General features: G+C 40.4%; 1 protein-coding gene across 1 annotated transcript in view; it reads right to left on the reverse strand.

The window, feature by feature from the left end:
* LOC139128151 (uro-adherence factor A-like) overlaps positions 1-24,568 on the reverse strand; it is a 44,019-nt gene extending 19,451 nt beyond the window's left edge. Inside the window, exons 1-3 of the mRNA XM_070693988.1 lie at positions 24,138-24,568; positions 11,480-11,569; positions 8,620-10,290 (exon numbers count right to left, since the gene is read on the reverse strand). Coding sequence (XP_070550089.1) covers positions 8,620-10,285 — 1,666 coding nt within the window. The 5' untranslated portion in view covers positions 10,286-10,290; positions 11,480-11,569; positions 24,138-24,568. The remainder of the gene's footprint in view (positions 1-8,619; positions 10,291-11,479; positions 11,570-24,137) is intronic.
* Positions 24,569-24,835: the final 267 nt, after the last annotated feature.

Here is a 24,835-nt window from a genome sequence, read left to right on the forward strand (position 1 = left end):
TCAATAACTATGTGCAAAATTTACCCGTTTTTAGAAGTAACGCTGGTTTTCAGCTTACAATATCGGAAGTTAGCAAGACAGTTACTATTGCAAAGTTAATGGGTGATTATGGCTTGCTATAATCATTGTTAACGTCTGGAGGGACACAGGGGGAAGGGTTTAGACCTTGACATGTATGGGTCACCATGCGTCACCTGCCGTACCACTTCTGGATGCATTTGAGACGTAACCTAATCTACCAACTGCCATCATTTACCGTTATCTAAACAAATTGCATCACCCTTTCCACGTCATTATCCATGCGCACACCAGTGTGATCAAAGCTATATATCGTCCATTTCAATGTCTGCCACGCTCAAGTTCACACCGCAAAATTCACCATGCCAAAAACTAAGAAAAGCAAGGGCCGCGCCTACGCCCGGGCGGCCACCCATACATCGACGGGGTCGAAAAGACGCCCAGCGCACCTCGACAAATACCTACTCTAGTCAGTACTGACGGAAACCACACCAACCAACCCTGCCGTCGACATGCCGACAACTGCCGCACCGGCAGCTGACCCAAGTATGTCAGACCACATCGCCAAACTGATAGAAACCCGCATTGCAAGCGCCATTGACTCAATCCAATGTGAACTACGGCAGCCAACTACCAGCAACGCCAAAGCAACGGCGCCCATCCCGACGTCCAACTTGCAAGTCCAGCCAACTGATACAGCCGTTGGTGCACTATCACCTGCTTCAGTCGTCGTCGCTGGGCCGGCGACGCTCGCCGCTCTGTCCAGCTCGCTACCTACTCAAGCCCACCCAAGTACTCATCTCCCTAATCACATTAATGAATACCAACCCACCATTACAGCTACCCCACCCGACTTGACCACCAGTGGTGGCGCTGCGCACATCCGGGATAACTCCACCGCTAGCGGCGCACCTCATAACAACAACACGAGCAATATGGCCGCGCCCTACAGTCAACCCGCCCAGCCAGCTGGTCACAACGCACCGCCATGGCACCCACCACCTAGAGCCGGGCCAACGGGCAACACCCTGATGCCCTAGCCCCCAACTCATCCCAGGCTACCAAGACACAAGTAGCTTTCGACCCAGACAACCGTGGCGTCGCCACGTTCACAACCGAGGTGAAGCGGAAAGCCATCGACGACTTTGACACCTGGTTACAGTGCTTCCTCGTCTTTTCCTCCTATCGTACATTCTACTACCCACATTTGGCGATCCCCATGGCCAACTACCTTCGTTTCCTCGCCTCCAAAGCTGCTGCCTACAAGCCGGAGGCCTGGCTAGCGTATGACAAACACTTCCGCCTGAACGCTTCCCACTACCCAGATAGGGCCAACTGGAGCCAGCCAAACCCAGACCTCAACTTCCAGTACTTCCAAAACCAGCCACACCTCCTGCGTCCTTCGTGCTTCGCCTGTGGCCAACATGGTCATGTGAAGACTGATTGCCCAAACCGAGCAGCAGCAGCACCTCCAACCCGTTCTACTGGGAGAGCCCAGCGAACAAGAAACAGTCTGACCAACCTCAGGTATGTCGTTCTTTCAACCGAGGCACATGCAAGACACCCTGTAACTATGGCAGACTACACAAGTGCTCCGTGTGTAACTCGACAGACGTGACGGTGCTCAGCATCACCACCAACGCATCAAATCAGAGACCCCCCAGCCCTTTCGAGGGAGCGACCGTCCACACAGCGACAATCGCCATGCTACAGCCGACAACGCCAATCAACCTAACTAAGCTCTCAGCTGGCCTGCACGACCACTCGCACAAACAATTCACAGCCAGCCTCATCCACGACCTCACTCATGGTGCCGACATCGGCTTCGGTGGGAACCGCGCACCACGCTACACTCGCAACGCCCAGTCCGCAATGATCGATCCGGATGCCGTCACCACCGCCATAACAAAAGAACTGGGCCTCGGCCACACAATAGGCCCGTTTGCCGTGCCAACTCTGCCAAACTTCGTTGTAAACTCGCTTGGACTTCGGCCTAAAAAATCAGGCGGCCACCGCATAATATGGACCTATCCCAACCACGAAACGATAGTGTCAACCACTACATCAACAAAGAAGACTACACCCTCACCTACTCCCGCGTTGACGATGCCGTCGCGATATTACAGAGACTTGGCCAAGATGCACTCATCACAAAAGTGGACATTAAGCACGCGTTCCGACTGTGCCCAGTACGGAAGGCGGACTGGCACCTCCTCGGCTTTAAATGGCAAGGACTGTTCTTCTTCGATCGCGTGCTCCCCTTTGGCCTTCGCTCTGCATCACAACCGCCAGGCCAAAGCACTCCTCTGGATTGTCAAACACAGAGCAAACACTCGATCAGGACTTACTGCATTACCTGGATGACTACTTTGGCGCTGCCCCCCCCCAACTCCCCGCGATGCCAGTACCTCCTTGACACCATGCTCAACACATGCCGCGACCTCGAGATACCCATCCCCCAGAAAAAGTCGAAGGCCCATCACCCACCATGACGTTCCGTGGCATCACATTGGACACTGTTACAATGACACTACGCTTACCAGACGACAAGCTACAGGACCTGCTTCAAACACTTCCCACTTGGCTCCACCAACACTCCATGCACTAAACGGGAGTTGCTATCCCTCATCGGCACCCTCAGTTTTGCATGCAAGTGCATTCCCACTGGTCGCATCTTCCTCCGCCGCATGATTGACTTAAGCACAACTGTACGCAAGTTGCGCGACACGATCACACTATCTGACGCTTTCCGCCTTGACGCGAAATGGTGGTGCGACTTCCTACCGACATGGAACGGCACGGCCTCATTCCTCGAAACAAAGTGGACCCTCTCTCGCGACCTTGAACTCTACACCGACGCCTCGGGCACTTTTGGCTCCGGTGACTACCACGCTGGGCATTGGTTCACGTTGCATGGCCTGGCTCTCTTCAAGCCTCAATCGAATGGAAGGAGATGTACCCAATACTAGTCGCTTGTTCAATTTGGGGGCATCGCTGGCAATAGCTGCCGAGTGCTGTTTCATTGTGACAATCAAACCGTCGTGCACATCTTGAAAAAAGGCACTACGAGATGCCCTGACATCATGCAACTAGTAAGGAGCATCTTTATGAGGCAGCCAAAGGAAATTTCCATGTCATGATCGCCAACGTCAGTGGAATTGATAACTCAATTGCTGATGCACTTTCTCGTTTAGGAGAGGTTCCGAGCATTGGTGCCCGAAGCGGATGCCAGCCCCACACCTGTACCAACACGACTATGTCCATCCCGCTTGCTACACAACAACTGACGGAACTAGCAACTGCCTATATCCATAACAGTGTGGCAGGGAACACGCGACGCACATACCAGGTAGGACAAAAGTGTTACATGGATTTCTGCTTGTCACACGGACTAACGGCCTTGCCTGTCACGATCAGGACAGCCATACTCTTCGTTACGAACCTGGCAAATCGAGGACTAGCATACCGAACCATTAAGATGTACCTAGCCGGGGTGATGCATCACCACGTTGAACGCGGGTATGCCGACGACGTAACAACGCACGCTCTCCTGCAACGAACACTGCAAGGAATCAGGAGAAGCATTGGAGAAGTGCGCCGGCCACGACTACCAATCACCATTGACCTGCTCCGTCGCCTCAAGGAATGCCTGCGTCAGCGTGCCGACATGTGCAGCAATGACAAGCTCATGGTATGGGCGAGCTTCACGCTGGCATTCTACGGCTTTCTGAGGGTAAGCGAGTTCACCGCTGCGATCACCTACGGAATTCAACGTACACGCCACATTACTCGCCCGGGACATGTGCTAACGGACGTGATCGAAATCAGGATAAAAGTCATCAAAGACTGACCCGTACGCGCGTGGGCACACCATCCGTATTGCTCCGACCGGGACCTCTGTGTGTGCGGTCAGCGCCTATTGGAAATATACCGGGAACCGCGATACATGTGCCCTGAAGAACCAGGCGTTCCAATTCGCGGATGGCACATGGCTTACGCGAAAAAGACTGAACCTATGCTGCGGGAACTGCTACCCAGGCAGGGATTTCGATGCTAAAATGTACGCGACACATAGTTTCCGCAGTGGTGCAGCCACAACTGCTGCCGAAGCCGGCTGCCTGACTGGCTCATAAAGACACTGGCAGATGGCGGAGTGACGCGTACCAGATCTACATCAAGACGCCGCGGGAGACCCTTGACGTAGTGCCGAAGGCACTCGCGACACGCCAGCAAGTCGATGTAGGATCTCAGTTCGCGGTGGACAATGCCAACGTTGTAATAACGCTACATGAACTGTAGAGACATGAAATGTAGGAACAATAAACATATATTAGGAGACGACTCCCAGTGGCGCATGGTCACCACGGGGGGGGGCGGCATTGCCGCCGCGCCGCGGCCATGCATGTCCGCACCTTGGCCGTAATTTGGGGGGTACTGTCATGGGCCTGTAGCGGGCGCCCGGTAGCACGTTGCCTGACGCACGGTGCCAGGAGTCTGGTACCGCCGTCCAGGCCGCCATGAGTCTTGACGTCCCCGCCGTGACGGTACATACATAACCCCGGATTTCGGCCAAACACTTGCCTCCGTGTCGTTCCTTTGCGTTAATGGGTGATTATGGCTTGCTATAATCATTGTTAACGTCTGGAGGGACACGGGGGGAAGGGTTTAGACCTTGACATGTATGGGTCACCATGCGTCACCTACCTTTACACTTCTGGATGCATTTGAGACGTAACCTAATCTACCAACCGCCCCGATTACCGTTATCTCAACAAATTACATCACCCTTTCCACGTCATTATCCATGCGCACATCAGTGTGTTCAAAGCTATATTTCGTCCATTTCAATCTCTGCCACGCTCAAGTTCACACCGCAAAATTCCCACCCACCCTCCGCAAAAAAAAAAAGTGCCTCGCTGCAGGGTAGCAGCTCACAATAAAAGAATATTGTATCTCACTATTTTGATGGCTTTTCCACAATAAAGTTCCAGGGGGGTACTGTCATGGGCCTGTAGCGGGTGCCCCTGTAGCACGTTGCCTGACGCACGGTGCCAGGAGTCTCAAGGTACCGCCGTCCAGGCCGCCATGACGCCTTGACGCCCCCGCCGTGACGGTACATACATAACCCCGGATTTCGGCCAAACACTTGCCTCCGTGTCGTTCCTTTGCGTTAATGATGGCACAATACGTCCCTTGTTAAACACAATAGATAGAAATCATGGTAAATATTGCAAATTTATGTCAAACTTTTTTACACCTAACAGAAAATCTATACCTACAGGGTTGACATCGTTTACGTGAACTGTCATCAGAGGGTAAACCGGTCATACTTGTACAAACGTATATAGAAAGTAACAATTAATTATATTTATCTTTTATGATTACTAATCATGAATCGATACAAATAACATTTTTAATCTCAACGTCTGGCACGACACCAAGGGCTGAGTATATAGGGCGAGGTATGTAAGGGTAGCTCAAACCCCCAAATGGGACCGCCAACTGGGACTCCCAGTTTGCTTAAAATGCACTCTGGGACCGGTCCCAGTTCACTTCTGGGACCGGTCCCAGAAGCGAACTGGGACCGGTCCCAGTTGGCCTCTAGGACCGGTCCCAGAAGCAAACTGGGACCGGTCCCAGAAGCGTACTAGCTCGACGTAACTGGGACCATTATGATTGCGGGGAAAACACACTTGTATCAAATGAACTGTACCATGGAGGTAAGGTACCTCGCATGCTGTAATGACGAAACCATAATCTTAATGGGAAAGAAGTTTCCCATCCCACTATATGCCTTTTGTAGCAATTGTATGCACTTGTTTTATTCATATTCTCTGTGCTGTTGTGAAAATTATGTAATATGTTTTTGTGTGGGAAAGCTAACATCTCCCTGTTTCATCTAGGACAGTCAGGTCTCATTTCAATTCTGGACTCGTAGCTCCATAGAGCTATGACAGACATACAGACTGAAATAGAAAACACTGAGACAGCGTATACTACATATAGCTACTAGCTGTCAATGAAGTTTTGAAGCAGTGCATGTTGTTGACTTGTATATTCAAAACCTTTGTCTTAAAATGTAATGGGACTATTATCACCTCATTGATGTCTATTTTTTCCTCGCATCACAATGAAATGATTCTGCTGTACCAGTACATGCATGCACTAATGGTTGCCCCTCTCCTATTTGTGTCTATCTGTTCAGAAATATAACTAGGTCCAAATTAAGATATCAGTCATATACTGCAAGTGAATTGCAATTCTATTAAAACACAGCGGGTTTTCGTTAAATGTTTTGTTTGCTGTTTTTAATGTAATGAAAGCCTTGACTGAGTTAATGCTAGTCTTGCACAATTATTTTCATCTCCTTTTCATCTGATTCAGTACACAGTCTCTCTATCAACGTGATCCGTGCAGTAAGATTTCAAACACACACCATAGCACAGTACCTGCTACTGCTAAGATGTGTACATCACAGTTATGCGAAAGTAATCAAAGTCTTTGTTTTGCGCCCGCTCAAATCTTTGAAAATATAAGCGGGAAGAAGGTACAAACACACATACAAGAAAAATAAAACACAAAGCTATATTTTGATTATTTCCATGTAACAACATAAGTGCCTATTCAAAAATCATCAGAAACTTCCTTTCATCATGATCATAATAAGTTATACTACAAGATGTGAAATTTTGTAAACAGGAAAGCTACTCAGTAAAATCCTATTCAAACCATTGGCAGTAGAAAAAACCCTAGTATGTGCACACAGATGCAAAACAAAGAATTAAATTACTTTGGCCTTTAGTAGTTGGGATCGATCTATTAAATGTCGCTTATACCTACGATTATGGCAGGGTAAAAAGATGAAAACATTAACAGATTGTTAGTATGAAGTACCAGTAACTGGATTTTTTCATAATGGTCCCAGTTCACAAATTGGATGTGTCCCTCGAAGTGTACTGGGACTGATCCTGGAGGCCAACTAGGACCGCGGCCGCGGTCCAAGAGTTAATTTTGAAGCCAACTGGGACTGGTCCTGGAAGCCAACTGGGACCGGTCCCAGAGGCCAACTGGGACCGGTCCCAGAAGCGAACTGGGACCGGTCCCAGAAGCGAACTGGGACCGGTCCCAGAGTGCATTTTAAGCCAACTGGGAGTCCCAGTTGGCGGTCCCAGTTAGGGGTTTGAGCTACCCTTACATACCTGCTATATAATATTATGAAGCAGAATGAAAAACATAAAACCTTTTGCATAAAGATGGTTAATAATATTCTGTTGAACAATTTTGTATGATTATTATTTCATGGCTCTACCTTAATTGCATTGTTCAGGTATCAGATAAAAATAGCTGTTTTAGGGGCTTCAGCTCCAGTTATGTATATCATACTAGCAATCTTCAAATTATACTGCCACTATTCTAGTGGCGAAGAAACAGGCGAGTTGAACTAAAGCCCAAACGCTTCCTATCGGAATTTTGTGTCGCCATGGCATATTTTATCATTGGATTTCTACTGAATACAAGGAGACATACACTACTATCCAGAGTTCGCGTTTACGCAAAAATCATGCGTATTTACGCTTTGAAATTGACCCTGTACGCATTTTGTCCATTGTTATGCGTTTTCTATACGCAAAGGATAACAGTAAAATGTTTCCCCACGACTGAGCTTAGGCGACAACCAGACGAGAAGAGTGCCCGCTTGACATTAAATTTGTTGCAACACATTTCTGTCAATCACTCATTTTGTGTGGAAAGTTTCGGATTCTCTGGGCGTGGTCTGAAAAATCGGCATCGTAGTTCAAAGGCACGTTATCATGTCAGCTGTGCCTGTAAATTACGTTGCTAATTTTCAAGCGAGCGATAGTTTCTGAAACTTTTGACACAAAGTGAGTGATTGACAGAAATGTTGCAACAAATTAAATGCCAACTGTGCACTCTCATCGCGTCTTTCTGTCCCCAATTTGATCAAAGCACACATGCAGCATGGCGTCGAAGCAGACAACTCTATTTTCTTTCAACTTTGCTCTACGAGTCCGTGAAAAAAATGATTCAGAGGGTCATTCGAAAGACACTACCGGGCAACCCAACATGGAGAACACGGAGAAGTGCAGTGAAGTTGAACCCATGTCGGAATCCATGACATATTGTCCCGATACAACAACAGGGGATCAGTGCCACAGTGAAGCCGTGAGCCGTGATGATGATGCACCGGTTACCAAAAAATACCCTGTGCTGTTACGTTTCAGCATGTTTGAAACAATGCCCAGTTGTTCAAGTGTTCGTTGAACTGTTTTCATGAAAATAATCTTACATCGTACAATCCGAATATGTAGTGTAGGTTTATTGAACGGCACGTTGTATTTTGTAGTCAGTTTTTTTTCCATCAATCGAGTGCGGAAGTGAAATTACGCACTCAAATACAGCCTATACGCAATTTTAGCAGACTAATGCGTATGCCGTACGCGAGGAAAAAAAAAGTCACCGCGACACACTGACTATCTCAAAATACATGATGTACATGTACATCATGCATTTTACATCACGGGTTTAATGTTTACGGGTAATCTTTAATAAATATTATATTGTTGTTCGCCTACAATGTACCTGATTCCTTGGTCCTTTTCTCCTCTTTGAATACAGAAGCAAATTTTGCCAAGCTTTTCGTGACCACTTCACTCTGACTGAAATCTTCTTTGAGTATCTTCGCATGATCAAATGCTTCAGTGTTGGAAGTTAGACATCTGGATATTTTCTGGTCCATGCATGTCTGCTGACGTGTCATGACACATAAATCTGTATGCATTGGAAAGTGTTTTTCAATCATACAAGCTATGTGTGAATCATCCTGGACTCTTGTTGGTAGACCAGCTGCCATTGCTTCCAAGCCTTCAAAACTGTAGTCGGTGTAGCATGATGGAGGAAGGCAGAGGTGAGACTGTTGAAGAACTTGTAACAATTTCTTTACTGAATAGGTTGGATAGAGTTTTGGCATGACATGAGCACTGTTAAGTTTTTCAGTGAGAAGACTTCTTGTTTTCTTCATATCCTCCTCGGAAAAACCCTTAATCTTCCAGTCTGGGCACACCTTATTAACTGCGTTGAATGCGTTAGCAACATTTCCAATAGACGCAGCTATTGATTCACAAGTTTTCAAGGCTTCCTCTGTGTCAAGCTGTCCGTATGTCAATATACTGCGAGCTCCAGTGTCTCTTCCAGTCACAACTTTACTATCAAAGTAAACTTGTCCAGGTTTTGGAAGAATCTCTTCATGAGGGATATCTGAAAGTTGCCTGTCGTCAATATTTGCCCTGTAGGCATTTTCAAAGTACTCATATATTTTAGGACCAATTGAAAACAGCATATCAGCTTCCCTTGCCATTTCCAACATATCGTCCTCTAATTCAGCCTCATGACCATCATCCTTACAAAGGCAGTTTGTTTCTGGAAGGGCATGATTAATCAAGACAAGCTTTGCATGAGGGAACAGCTTTTCCCTTATATCTGCAGCAGCCCATCCTGTCTTTGGAGCATAACCCACCACGTACTTGATGTTCTCCAATTTACAAAGGTCAGGGTAACGACTCTGATGCTCCATCAACCACTCTAGCTTTTGCTGATTAGCACCCTTCTTCCGTTGTGCAGGAATCAATGTAACTCCACATTTCTTAGCGTCTATTGTCTGGTCTTCACTGAGTTCTACATCTATAACAGTGGAATATGCAGTGAGGTGTTCTCCAGCCTTGGCCTTCCTGACACAGAAGTCATGGATTATAGTCCTGTGATAGTTGGTCAGTCCACAAGCATCCTTATTCCAAATGTCAAAAGTAAACAAGACCCCATTTCGCTCAGGAGGAGATAGTTGGTGTAACTGAGCTTGAGGGAAAATACTTTCATGGATAGCAGCTGCTGCATTCTTTGTCTTGGGAGAAAAGCTGACTACATGTTTTATATGCTGCAACTCTTTCAGTCGTGGGTAGTATCTGTCATGATTGACTAACCAGGTTGGTGCAGGTGGGTCTCCTTCAGGATCTGACCACTTGTCTCTTGTAGCTGGAATCAGAGTAACTCCAACACTCTCTGCATCTTTCTTCTGGTCTTCACTGACTTCAACATCAAGGACAGTACAGTAGAGTTTAGAAACTTCATCAGACTTCAGTGTGTTTTCACAGAAATCTTTGACCAGTGTTCTAGTTGGTTGTGATGTCAGGTCATCTGATGCTGTATTCCATGATGTTGATACAAGCAGTGCTTCAGAAAGTGTGTCTGCCATTGTCCCTAGAAGAAAAAAAATAAGTTGACAGCATTGACGGGAGAAATATTTGTATAGTGATAACTGATATTATTATTGATTATTATTGATATTATATTATATTATTATTGATATTATTATTGATTGATTGATATTATTAGATTGATATGACTAAAATTTGTGATCAGTGGTACACTACATAATGATCAACAGAGCAGAATTTATGAAGTAAGTGTTTCCTTCAACTCTTGAATATAGTTTATGAAATGACAATATTGCTAAGCTGCAGTAAAATTGTTTGATATATTTCATTAATGTCATTGTAGAAGTTGATACAGTAGTACTTTTCTTTTGTGTGTTTCAGAAAATACACCTTTTGGCAATGATGTTAGTAAGATTTAGTCTGTTTTTGTATAAAAATATGCTTACAAAACCGTAAGCCTGAGTTACGTGAATGCTATCATTTTAACGTTACAACCATCACCATAGTCCCATGTAAGTCCAAAACTAATGTGTTTCCTGGTACACGTCATATGAGAATGAGCGGAGAGAGACATAAAAATATATCACTTTGTGTTTGGGAAAATGTATACAAGCAGTCGTTGAATGTAGTGGTCATTTACAAAAACTTATACTATTCTGATGATTGTTTGTCAACAATTGTTAGTTGAAATACTTAACATTTTAACAAAGTAATGTTCCCAAGAATAAATAAATGACAATAAGCAACTTCATTATAAGATACACAAGACAAGATAAATGGTAATATCAGGTCCTCTAATTTGCATTGTTTTTCAAACATCAAATTTAGTTGTCAGTTACCGTTTTTTACTACTAAATACTGTTATCACTTGAATTATACCAAAATTTATCAAATTTCAGAATTTTAAAGGATGCTACATATTATCAGCTGCCTTTTATTGAAAATTCCTGTACAATGTGTTGACTTCTTCACAAGCACAGATCTTCATCAGATAGATCACATTATGCCGAAATTAAATAGAAATATGTATTAACAGATAATTTCAAATGTGTGTATATATTATAATTCTGTGGAAAGGAAAGTTATAGAAATACAATGTATAAAATGGCTTGCAATTGATTACACAAAAATTCAAAAAGGAAGCCTCAAAACACCCAAAAGGGTTTGCTTTACGATGAACACATTGACAGGTATGTAAACATTTGATACTGAATAGAGAAATTACACGATACCTATGTTGTTACGGCTCTGCAGAGTTTCAACTGTCACAAATAGGCATCTGCATCTTCTGAACTTCCAAAGCAGATTAGTCCTTTGAAGCTCTGAGTAACAAAAGAAAGCAAAACATTAACAAATATCCCTGACTATATGGTAAAATTTGACACAAAAGGTGTTTTTAATGTTGCTGTGTTTGCTTAGAACATGAAGGTATGCAACACTTAAGTCACATGATTTATAACAAACTGATTGTGTTGCTGCTCTGTTGAAACGTAAAACAAATGGGTCCATAGTTCCGTTGTCGCTGACCTTTGCCTGTCATGCATTGTGTACCATTTTGCTGACAACATATAGGTGTGTTTGCATTACCAGTCACATGATTGCCTTTCTGTATTGAAACAGTAAAGAAATGGGTTTAAGGTTCAGTTTTTTCTGACTTTTGTCTGCCATGGTACTTGTGTACTGACACGTCAACTTGTAAATCTTAGTTATTGATAGAATGAACACCTACATGAACCAGTTCAACAGTAGATATAATGTTTATCTACGGCCTTGTGTAGTTGGCAAAATCATCACGTTGCAAAAATTCATTCTTAGCAAATTGTTCAACACAAAGTTAATTGGCCTTGAGCCACTATAGTGTATATTCTTACGACATCTTACGACAAGGAGTCACCTGTGAAATTTAAATGTCAAATAAATTTTGGACACCATTCTACCCCATCACAGGATAATGCTTGGCAATCTTCCAAGGGTTCCACAGTTTTGGTGACAGGTTATGATTGGGAACTTGACATTATCAATAGTAACAGATATATTGGGAACACATTAAGAAATTATTTCAAAATTAAGTATTCTTAAAGATCTAGTACTCTTGTTTGTTAAGATTTAATATAATTAGTGATTAATACTGAGTGGTTTATAAATGTGATATAAGATTCGAATGTGTAACTTTAAAATTTTCACCACACCTTTCAAATTATGTGCAATCTTGTAAAATTCAGCTGAACATTCATTCAAGAACAGAAATATCAGCTGATTTTTTCCTAGAGACTATAAGAAAATTCCAATAAATATATCCTATAGTACGTAAAAACCCCATGTTTTTTTTTAGCTTATATATATGTACGGCTGGACGGTTATTAAGAAGTATTGCATTTGCGATCAAACCATTTTGTTCAGATTAATTTTTAAATCATGTTAATTATGGTTTTACACCATTTTATCATTTTTATGTAAATTTCCACATTTTCATCATCAATTTTTATGTATATTTAAATATATCCCACATCAGCAACATTTGCAATAATTCCGCTGTGAGAAAATAATGAATGCAGGGTTTTACATCACTTTTTACTTTTGAGAGTCCCTGGGACCCCTGGTGTTAGAAAATGGGAGTCCTACATCAAAATATGGGGGTCCCAATTTATTTCAAAAGAATATTTTATTGTTTATCCATGCCATGGTCTTCACTGTGTTCAATTAGTGTCATAACACATGGCAAATGGTTGCGCATTTCTTAAAATTATTCTTACATGAAAATTCTAGTTCATACTGAGGTCCCTCATTGATCAATTCAAAGAACACTATTCATAATTGAAATGATCTCATAACTTTAATGACAAGTTCACAAAGTTGTGAAATTTGAACAAGTATTCAAATTTGTCAAATTGACAAGAAGGTAATTTCATACTCTGAAATGGCATTCACCTAGCAAGTCCAGTAGGTTGAGTTCACACTCTGCCAGCAGCTCCTTCAGCAAATAACCTAGCATTGTTTATGAAGTCAAAATCATCAGTGATGGGGCCAACCAGTTTGATGAACATTAGTCTATTAAGCCTTTGAGGACTGAGTCTATTTCGTGCCCACTGTTTGATGGCATTTTGTACTGAAAAGCCCCCTTTCACATGGGGCAGAGGACACTGGTATGACAAGAGCAATTTTAGCAAGAATGGCAAGATCGGGATACTCCTCTGTAAAATCAGTTAGCAACAGCTTGATATACATATCAAAATTCAGTGCGTCCGTGTGAGATCTTGTGAAGTGTTTGTAAACAAGAAAGTGTGCCCTAGCTCTATCAGCATCAATACCTGGTGTATTGTTATGATGATTCAACAGTTGATCAAGCTGGTTGACCCATAGTCAGGTAGGTTGGCCAAATTTTCAGGATATCTGTGTGGGTTTAGAATTACATCAAAACATTCCAGAATATTCATCTCATCATCTGGAAATCTGCAATCTAAATTCTGCAGTAGTTTGTTGATATAATTTTCCTCGTACACTACAGAAGCTCTGTCTGAGTGGCTGATTGTAAGTGATTTGAATGTTTTTGTATGTTTTCTGACCATTGCCAGGAACATCACCCAAAGCATTAAAGACTTCTCTGACAGTGTGTGAATCTTAGTCATTGTATTCAATGTGTCCCTAGTAGACTGAACACTTTTTTTGATATGGGATAGGTTGACAGAATCTTTCTGAAATGTAAGGCTCAAAATTCCAATTCACAGTAAGGACATCAATCAATAAGGCAGTGAATAGCAGAAACAATGAATTGGAGACAAATTTCAACAGCCCATCAGCCTTTCCCCCTTTTTGTCACTTGCAAGTGCCAAGGCAATTGGCTCAAAACTGATGAAAATCATCTTGACAGCTGATTCAACCGACAACCAGCGAACAGATGTAGGCTCAGTTATTTGTTTGCCTTCCCATTCAACAGAGTTTGAATTTCTCTAAGTTTGTCATATCTCACACTAGAGTCATTAAAGTATTTATACAATGAATGGATTATTATGATATTCTTTGCAATATTCAATATCTTCTGCCTGCTTGAGAAGCAGCAAGATTCAATCGATGTGCAACACAATGCACTTGAACAAGGTTGGGATTTCTGGCTTTTAATTTTGCACCCAACCCGTTCAAACGACCGGTCATTACGGCCGCCCCGTCTGTTCCCAGTCCATATATTTTGTCTACGGCCGCGTCACAGATTTCTTTCCTAGTCAAAAATTCAATCAAGGCGTTTTCGATCCCTGCAGCAGTGGCAATTTGCTGGTTACCAAGGAAAGAAACATTCGCCTCGCCATTCTGAATATATCGAACATATATGGCAAGTTTCTTATGAACGGTTATGTCACAAGTCTCATCCAACATTATACCGATGAAATCACTTGCAAGTTGCATGTATGCTATGAATCAGGGACTTCTCGATCACACGTTGAATACACTCTTCAAACTCCATAACTATCTGAGGACGTTTGTAATATTCAATGTCTAAGCCGTTCAGATTCTGTAGATGCATGATGTCAGTGAATACATCGCACGGAAGGTCAGGTAAACAGTACGTAATTGTGCAGCGTACGCCTCGAGTTCGTTACTCATACCCTGCACCTAGGTACCTGCCGGTCCTCTGCAGATTTGCGAGCAGTAGTAAATTGTGACCTCAAGCTTAGGATTTTAGCACTTGTGAGATGACTTTTCGAGTCCTGATGACGAGTGAGAGTTGAATGTTGAAAATTAGAACAACCTTCCGTGAATGGGCATGTAACATTCGATTTCAAACATGCATCGCATTCCATGACGTTTCGCTCTTCAGAATATCGAAGCCATTTAAATCTATCGAGCCAACTTCTGTTGAATGTTCGTAATTTTGCTGACTTGGCCGGGGGATCTGATGTATCAGTATCGCATGGCGTAGCTGCTGTTTCGGCCTCGACCGAACCTACATCGTGCTGGTTGCTGCGGCCGTCGAAAAACTTTCGCAGATCGGCTTGTTTGGGTATTTGACACGACCCGCCATAATGCATAATGTATTGATCGCCGCAAACAAGAAATCGACCAATTAAGAATCAGTTTACATTTTGAAAGTCACTTTTTACGGTAGTAAAATTTGTTTCCGCGGGTACCATTGGTCATCAAACAGTGGAGGCCAATGCACTACGGAGCATTCTATTAAAGTATGGGGTCGGTAAGGTTTACTGGGATGTGTTTTACGTGTTCAGCAGCTTCGCGAGATATACACCAGGAACAGATATTTGTGCGTCCGAAGGGACGCGTAGTTTAGTTTTTGAGGGGTCCTGGGTCCGGTTTTATGCGTAAAGGACGCAGAAATGCCGTCATGTAAAACCCTGTGAATGTAGAAATGAGGAAGTCTTAATCCTTTCAGAACCATGGTTTCGGCCAAAACTTATGGTATTCAATAGTGATCTATTTACAGGACATTTGGGTGAACAGGTCGACCTCTAAACCACCATGCCCAAATACATTCATCACATATACAGCACTACTTTCACTTGAATACATTCACACAAAACAGGTTTAGTACAGACTTTGCCCCTTTGTTGATGGAGTGTGATTCAGAACTTTCTTTCTCGCCTTTACCATCACTTGATAAATGAAAATACTCTTTTGGAACCTAATTGTACTCCAATATCATAAAGAACTAAAATCATGATATCATGTGTAGCATACCTATAGAAACTACTATTAATTTTTACAGTGAAACTAATCATCAACAACTTTATAATCATTGGTGCTTAATCAGGTCAAGTCAATCATTGGTGCTTCATCAGGTCAACAACTCAACTAGCCATTGAATACCTGAAGTCTACAGGGCCGGCTGCTGTAAAACTGAAAGGTGTTTTTAAAGCTATTGTACAGCACACTATACACACAGCAGATTATTATTTTTCGCTGAGTTGTTTCCAATTAAGTGATATTTTAGAAATTTTGAGAATGTTTTAAGGAATGCTAAGACATTTGTGATCAGTTCATGGAGGTAGCAAATAAATAATAAAAAGCAAACTTGAAGTTGGATGATGGGTTCCACACTAGCCCAGGTCTAGTAATCTGTAGATGGGTCAGACAAAACAGTTACTCTTGATAGGTACTTATAGATAGAATAAAAATAAATGCAAGTTTACAGTAATTTTTTTCAGAAACATAACTTTGAAGCATGTGACTAATGTATCAAACTTCTTTATATCAGATCAATAGACATCAAATACTTATTTTGTTAAAAATAAATCAAAATAATTGCAGATTGAACAACAATTTATTCAAATGACATTACTCATCCTTACTCTGATCGCAATCTCCTCGGAAGTAGTTTGGATTGTTGCTATGGTTACTAGAATTATATTGTCAAGATGCCAAAGTGACATATTTTTCTAAGTACTATATTCGTAATCAATTTTAAAAATGATACCATTCATCAAATATAATCTGATGTTGAAGATAAGATTGCTTTGATACCTGCTGTTTTATGTATCTTTATGGGCTTGATAATTTTATTATTATTGTATTACAAAAAATTCAAAGTAATCTGCATCTGTCTTAAACTGTTTTTTTTTGTTGTTGTTGTTGTTGTTGTTTTTACTCAGATCTCCGTTTACGAATAGACATTTTACATTTGTCAGTCATTAACTTATTAATTGCAAGAAATCAAATTGACATTTATTTTTTATTGAAAAAAAACAAGAAATAAATAGTAAAAACTGTTGCAAAAATGTTTCTCAAATTCTTCTTTGGTATAATGGCATTGTGCAACTTCTACTTCTTTCAACATCAAGCAAATATCAGGATAGAGACAATAGATTACTGTACTTCCTGAGCTAGTCCGGGGCCCACTTAGAGTTATTGTGAAATTCCAATTTTAGTATTATAATGTTGATAAGGCTGTGCATCTTAATGCTAAGAAATGATACAGCCTACAGGGACTATAGTTTGACAGATACTAGGGGTGATAGCATGTCCATAATTCTGTCAGTTTTCACCTTAAATATATACAAGTCATTAACTGTATTTATTTGCTAAATGTCTTCATGACCCTGTGATGGGTGAAAACTCATGCATTAGCTTTTTTACTTTATTGAATGCCGGGGTCACTTGAAATTTATCAAACTTTGTAGGGCAGATCAGTTTTCAGAATTACAAAGGACAGTATTAATTATTAGCTGTCTCTCATGAAATATTTTTGTACAATATGTCCACTTCCTTGTAATCACAGTAATTTTTATCGGACATATATCACACTATGCAGAATACAGAAAGACATGATTTAGAGAGAATTTCAAATGTGTGTATAAATGATAATTTGTTCAAAAGGGAAGTGGTGAAAATCCGATATTTAAAAATAAAATGACATTCTTTTTAGTCCCCGCGACGAAGTCCGGCGGGGACTTATAGATTGGGTCCCGTCCGTGTGTCCGTCCGTCCGTGCCGTCCGTCCGTCCGTCCGTCGTCCGTCATAACAGTTTCTCAGACACTGCCAAACCAATTTTGTCAAACTTGGCACAAAGGCATAGCACTATGACCTACAGATGCACATCGATTTATTTTGCAATACGATCCAATATGGCCGCCAGGCGGCCATTTTATTACAATTTTTCATGTACGGAGCCATAACTCAGACATGTTTCAACCGATTTTATTCAAAGTTGGTACAAGGACATTGACCAATGTCATAGATATGCATGTCAATTTGTTTTGTGATATGATCCAATATGGCCGCCAGGCGGCCATTTTTGTTATGATTTTTTCATGTACAGAGCCATAACTCAGGCATATTTCAACCGATTTTATTCAAAGTTGGTACAAGGCCAATGACCAATGTCATACATATGCACATTGATTTGTTTTGTGATACGATCCAATATGGCCGCCAGGCGGCCATTTTATTTCGATTTTTTCATGTACAGTGCCATAACTCAGGCATATCTCAACCGATTTTATTCAAACTTGGTACAAGGACATTGACCTATGTCATATATATGCATCAGTGATTCAGTTACTCACCGGCCTTCGGCAAATGGCCGGTTTTTTTGCAAAATGTCCTAAAGTTTTTTTGTAATTTCTGACAAATGGCCGGAAAAAATTGTCACAAACCAACTTCAATCGGCCAGGCCCTGAGGCACAAAGTTACAATCCCCGTCGGCTGTATTTTAGTGGCTGCCTCCTCAACAGAAAACTACAGCTAAAAGTAAAATGTTGTAAGATGTTGAAACAGTTTACCCTCCTTCCTACAAAGTTGCAATGTATTGAAACAGTTTACTCTCCTTTCTACAAAGTTACAAATTCCCTGGTACGTGAAGCAAACATTGTTGCTGTTCGATACGTCCATGAATACACTGACTCACTTCTGTGGGCAGAAGTGAGTCCCGAGTCATCTATGAGTCCAAATTTTACCTACCTTGCTTGAATAAAAATTTGGCCTGTAACTACTCAGTTTGATAGTAAAAACCATAATTTCAAAGGAAACTTCCACAAACAGAATCATAATACAAGGGAAGAGGAGAAAAACTGAGGTTTTCTCAAAGGTCAAATCTGGGTCACCTCATGTGATGTCATCATGAATGAAGACCCCTTAAGTACACAATTATGGTTCAAAAGAAACCACCTATGGAGGTCCAATAGGTACAATCTTATGTTCAAAGGTCCTTGGTGCCTTCCAATTTAATGGCATTTAGCTTGACTGTCAGTTTTAAATCAAAAGCTTATTAAGAGTCATGGCAAAGGGACATTGTGAACAGTAGTTGCAATAAGCATATCCATTTTCAAATCGTCACATTTGAGAACTGCAATTTTGCATGGTAACTTAACATCAAAGCAACAATTCAAAAGTAGAACTATGAAAATTGTCCATTTGGCCTATTTCAAATTGCCATAACTTCTACAAGAAATGATGTTATTCTGGATGATTTTAATATTTTGCAGATTCCAACAGTTTAATTAATGACGCAATAGTGAACATTACCAGACAGTTCTTGATGATATCAAAATATCAAATGAAAATATTTCTGGGCTAAAATGTTATCATAATCATTAATACAATGATTACTTTTAAAAACATTGGGAAATTAAATGAACAATATCATTGTGTCTTGCTTGTCTTACATAATTTGGGCCCGACCCTTTTTGTCCTCAAGAAAAATACTTATGCTTAAGATGCTATTGAGCCTGCTTGATCACAACTACCGTATGACACAACACCAGGGCCTTAAACACCACAATACTTGTATCTATACTGCCACTATGCTACCAAATGCTTTCTTCATCTAAAATTTTTATTTGTGTGGCTCACAAAATTTTCAACATGACTTTAAAGACTGCATAAATTAGCCACATGAGGAGCTTTTAGCTTACATACCGGTATATGATAAGTTGTCATACTGTGAATACTGAATAAATGCTGAAGAAGTATTCTGTATCTGTGGTAATATACACTTCACATTGCTACCAGACTTGTAGAATTGCCACCTAATTTTATTTCTGGTGAAAAAAGTTTACCACCAGAAATGAAAAATATATTTCTATCCTTCTAATGTCATAAAAACACAGATAGTTAATGTAATAAAAACTGAACAAATATTTGTTTAATGTAAAAATTATCATGAACAACATACAAAACATCTTGATTTCTATAATTGGGAACTTCTGAATGCCAACAAAGCTGTTGCCACACTTGAAATCGTAAACTGTCTAAAAGTTGTTCAAAGTGGCTACAAGATTTTTGATTTGGCTAATGAGTAGGCTAATCATTTTGGTGATCTAGGGAAGTCCTGCAGTTTATGCGAATGCAGTAAACTAAATAATACTGAAGGTTTTATGTTGGTACATTTTGAAACAACACAACACCAGTGGTCTATTACTTACCTTTAATGCACTCACCTGACTAGTCTATTTAACACCAAATATAGTACCAGGTGATGATGATACACAATGACACTGTACTGTGTTATTTTATTGAAATACTTTATGTCCCTTAAAAATGCAATTTGTCCCCATTTAAACCTACTATGGGTCCTTTGTCCCCATTTAAACCTACTATGGGTCACTGTGTCCTCATGCTAGCAAAACCTGGCTAAAACACTGCTCAATTACAGTATAAATAATTACAGTAAGAAAAATAAATATTAATTAATCTTATGGACATTAATGAATGAAAAAAGCCCCCAAATTGAAGTCCATGGGCCAAAATGCCCCTACTCTCTGATCCTAGATTCAACACAGTGTCAGTATTTGTTTCACAAAAAGTTTTATTGAACAAAATCATATTCTCACACCCCTCAGAAACCGTTTAACTGTTAACCATCAAGATATGGTGATGAGAGTTAAAATTAAGGGAACACTAATATTTGAGATGGATCTCTCAAGTTTCTTGAGTGAAGACAGGGCCATCTTATGGAAAAGCTTTTCTGTTGCAGATGACCCTGTCTGAAAGTTAAAATTTAAAGTTCTAAAGTAATTTTCAGAAACAAACTTACAGTGAAGATACCACAGTTATGTGATATCCTCACTGTAATTTGTCTGTGAACCTCACTTTGAGACTTGAAATTTCAACTTTCTGACTCAAGGATAGGTGTAAACCTTTCACAAGGACAATTCAAGGGATTAAAACAGCTCAGGGATGTATTCACATTCAAAATTTATTGTTTCTTTTGTTTGTGTTCCAGATTTCCAAGTGTATTATTCGATCTGAATACAGATACCAGCCTTGTGGTTACCAACAAGGCTGGTACCTTAAATGGTGTATATGTGTGTGTGTTAAAAAACAATATTCTCTGACACAAACGCTGCGATTAGGTAAACAAGTGACCACAAAGGATTATGGATTGTCCTAAAGATTTTTCTCGATTTAGGACATATGTCCTAAGCATATACTTCAGCAGCAGAATCACTGTGCATGTCGATTTGTTTTGTGGTACGATCCAATATGGCCACCAGGCGGCCATTTTATTACGATTTTTTCATGTACAGCGCCATAACTCAGACATGTTTCAACAGATTTTATTCAAAGTTGGTACAAGGACATTGACCAATGTCATATATATGCGTGTGGATTTGTTTTGTGATATGATCCAATATGGCGCCAGGCGGCCATTTTGTTATGATTTTTTCGTGTACAAAGCCATAATTCAGGCATATCTCAACTGATTTTATTTAAAGTTGGTACAAGGACATTGACCTATGGTATACTTATGCACATTGAATTGTTTTGTGATACGATCCAATATGGCCGCCTTGTGGCCATTTTTTTTACGACTTTCCATGTCCTGAACAATATAACTCAGACATGTATCAAGCAAATTTATTCAAAGTTGGTACAAGGACATTGACTTATAGTATACATAAGTACATTTATTTGTTTCTCGATATGGTCTGATATGGCCACATGGTAGCAATTTTGTTATGGTTTTTTTCATGTCGAGAGCCATAACTCTAGCAAGTCTCAACTGATTTTATTAGTTTGTACCTGGACATTGACTTATGTAATACATATACGTGTTGATTTTTTAAACAGTAAGATCAAATATCGCTGCGTGGCGGCAAATTTTGTTACGATTTTCTCATGTACTGAGCCATAACTCAGACATACCGGTATTTCCACCAGTATCATTCAAAGTTGGTACAAGGACATTGACCTATTTCATACATGCTCGTCAGTTGTTTCACATCATGTAGCAGTATCATGTCAATTATTGAAGTTTCATAATTAGGTTGATATGTCAGAAATAATGCATCAAATTTCATGAAACTTGTACAGATGTAAGCTCACATTGCTTTAACAGTGAAAAAGACATTTATCAGTGTCATTTTAATTAATTTGTAATTACATATGTAATGAACTTTCCTAATTAGAGTGATATATCCACAAATACAACGTCAAATTTGATGAAACTGATACAGATGTTGATCTCATAGTGTTGTAAATACTACATTAAACTTTATGAAATATGGTACCGGTTATCTATTAGTGTTAGGATAGAATGAAAAAATGTTTTGCAACATCCTGTCAACTAATTCCCAGTTGACTCATTTAATGACCTTTAGGATAGTGGCCTACATTGGTTTTATGTTTTTCATCACCATGGAACTCATTCTTGGCCATTGAGTGCCATCTGTATCAAAGTATTTTTATCACAGAACCTGTAATCAAAGTACCCATTAGCAAGCGGGGACTGGGTCATCAACGATGACTTGTTTAGCTCACATTTGGTTATACCAATGTGAGTTTATCGTATAGGCTGAAATCGATGGCGTCTGTATGTATGTGTGTATGTATGTATGTATGTATGTATGTATGTATGTATGTACGTACAGTATGTCCGTCAACATCAAAAACACACAAACCGCTGCACGTTTCAGCTTGGTATTTGGTTTGTGGATGCATCCTGGGCTATAGATGGGATTTTGTTCAAATGACGTCTGCATTGCCAAAATTATGCAAATGAGCTTACAAAATGTGAAAATGGTTAAGAATTAATAACTCTAGAACCGCTGTTTTGATTGCTTTGAAAATTTGTGTGCAAGTACCTGAGGTGAACCTTATACAGTTTTATGAATATTGTGAAGATATCCTTAATTTTGTATTTTTGCTGATTTTTTTGTGATTTTTCTCCTTTTCAGTAAAAATTCTTCTTCTCTTAAACCGCCAGCCCAATCGCTCTCAAGTTTGGGTTGTCTCTTTGCAAGGTTGTTACTCTTCTAATTTGTCGAAATTATGACAAAATTGGGAAAATTACTATTTTTGAGCAATTTTGTCATTTTTGGTCAAAAAATCTTAAACAGTATTTCCTTTTTAAACCCCTGGACAGACAGCTTTCATATTTGGTACACAGACGTACAGAGATGACAACAGTTAGATATGTGGAAATTGTCCTGAAATATAAAAATTTGTTTTTGTAAGACAATATTGTCATTTTTGGTCAAGAAAACTTGTTCTCAAAATTACTGTTTATAGCTTTGTAATTTGGTATAAAGTCCCTTGTTTGATAGCTTTGTAATTTGGTATAAAGCCCCAAAGAACTTATTAGATAAATTTTTCTGCTCAAAGTGTTGGGAAACCCCCAAATTTGTATATTTTAGGTAATTTTCTCAGTTTGTGACCTTAAATGACCTACACCAACCCAGGATATGTTGTGAGACAATTTTGAAGGCTGTGAACATAATTTTGTGATACTTGGTATCAATTTGTAGGAAAATTTGATCCAGAAAACAAAGCTGAGATGATTTTTTTCGTTTTGGACCAATTTTTGCAACTTTTCTATGTAAGACATACAAGAACTGATGAGAAATTTGGATCTAGGATAATTCCAGATGTTGTAATCATGGCCCACAGTGGAAGGCGTTTCACCATCTGTAACTAACTTAAGTGCTGTTTACATTAGAATGATAACACTCATGGCATTAATTAAAATATCTCCAAGGTTGTAAATGTACTTCCTGTCATTTGGTCTTATGTAATACCAAGGGGTGGAACATTTGATATTCAGGAGGGGGTAGGGTCTAGAAGATTGATGATGTAGCATTACTTTTTTACCAGATCCCTTGTACATTTTTTTACCCACTCTCCCCCTTTTCTTTTTATCAAGCCTTCTCTGTCTGTTTTTTGTCGTTGACATTTGCTTATGTATGTAGGATCTGCTTGTCCCATTGCTATAGAAGTTGATATGCATGTTCCTAAAGATGACCTCCGGTACCTAAGTTGGAGACCTTCTTTGCTTTTGTCATTCTTGTTTTTCCTGGTTTAAATATTTCTCGAATGGACCAATTCAAACCGAATGTGAGCACATAGTGTCCTTGACGGTATTTTTATGAAAATCAACAAGGAAGCCTCATCAAAAATTTGACACACAACGTAAACATATGATACTGGATAGAGAAACCATAGCGTACCTTAGTTATAATGGCTTTGAAGTTTCCACTGACACAAATAGGCATCTAGATCTGCTGGATATCCAATGCAGATTGGTCCAGTGAAGCTCTGAGTAAAAGAATCGAAAAGTTTACAGGTATCCCTGGCTGTGGTAAAATTTGACTCAAAAGGTGTCTGGAATGTTGCTGCGCTTGCGCAGTATGTATGCAAAACTGAAGTCACATGATTTACAACACACTTATTGTGCTACGCTGTGGAAACAGTAAAGAAATAGGTCAAGAGTTCAGCCTTTGCTGACCTTTGCCTGTCATACGATTCTTGTGTACTCAAATGACCCTTGGTAAATCATTGCTGCTAGAAAGAACACCAATTAACAGGAACCAGTTCAACAGTAGATATTGCATTTATCTTCAGTGAAGTAGATGAGATATTATAAGGAAATTGCAAAGCAGCAGCCAGGGTATGCAAAAAGACATTCCTGGCCCTTTTTTAACACAAAGTAACGTGGCACATGCAGAGCCACTGTTCAAATTCCTACTCCCTGGTGAAAATGACGGTCATCATTGGTGAAATCTATTTACAGCAGATCCATTTTGGACACCACTTTACCTACCGGTATATACCGGTATATATCATACACACACACACACACACACACACACACACAACTGATTAATAAGGACTAATTACATTTATGATCCAGCCATTCTCTTCAGAT

This window comes from Ptychodera flava, unplaced genomic scaffold (genome assembly GCF_041260155.1).
Source record: "Ptychodera flava strain L36383 unplaced genomic scaffold, AS_Pfla_20210202 Scaffold_45__1_contigs__length_1260105_pilon, whole genome shotgun sequence".
Classification (NCBI taxonomy): Eukaryota; Metazoa; Hemichordata; class Enteropneusta; family Ptychoderidae; genus Ptychodera; species Ptychodera flava.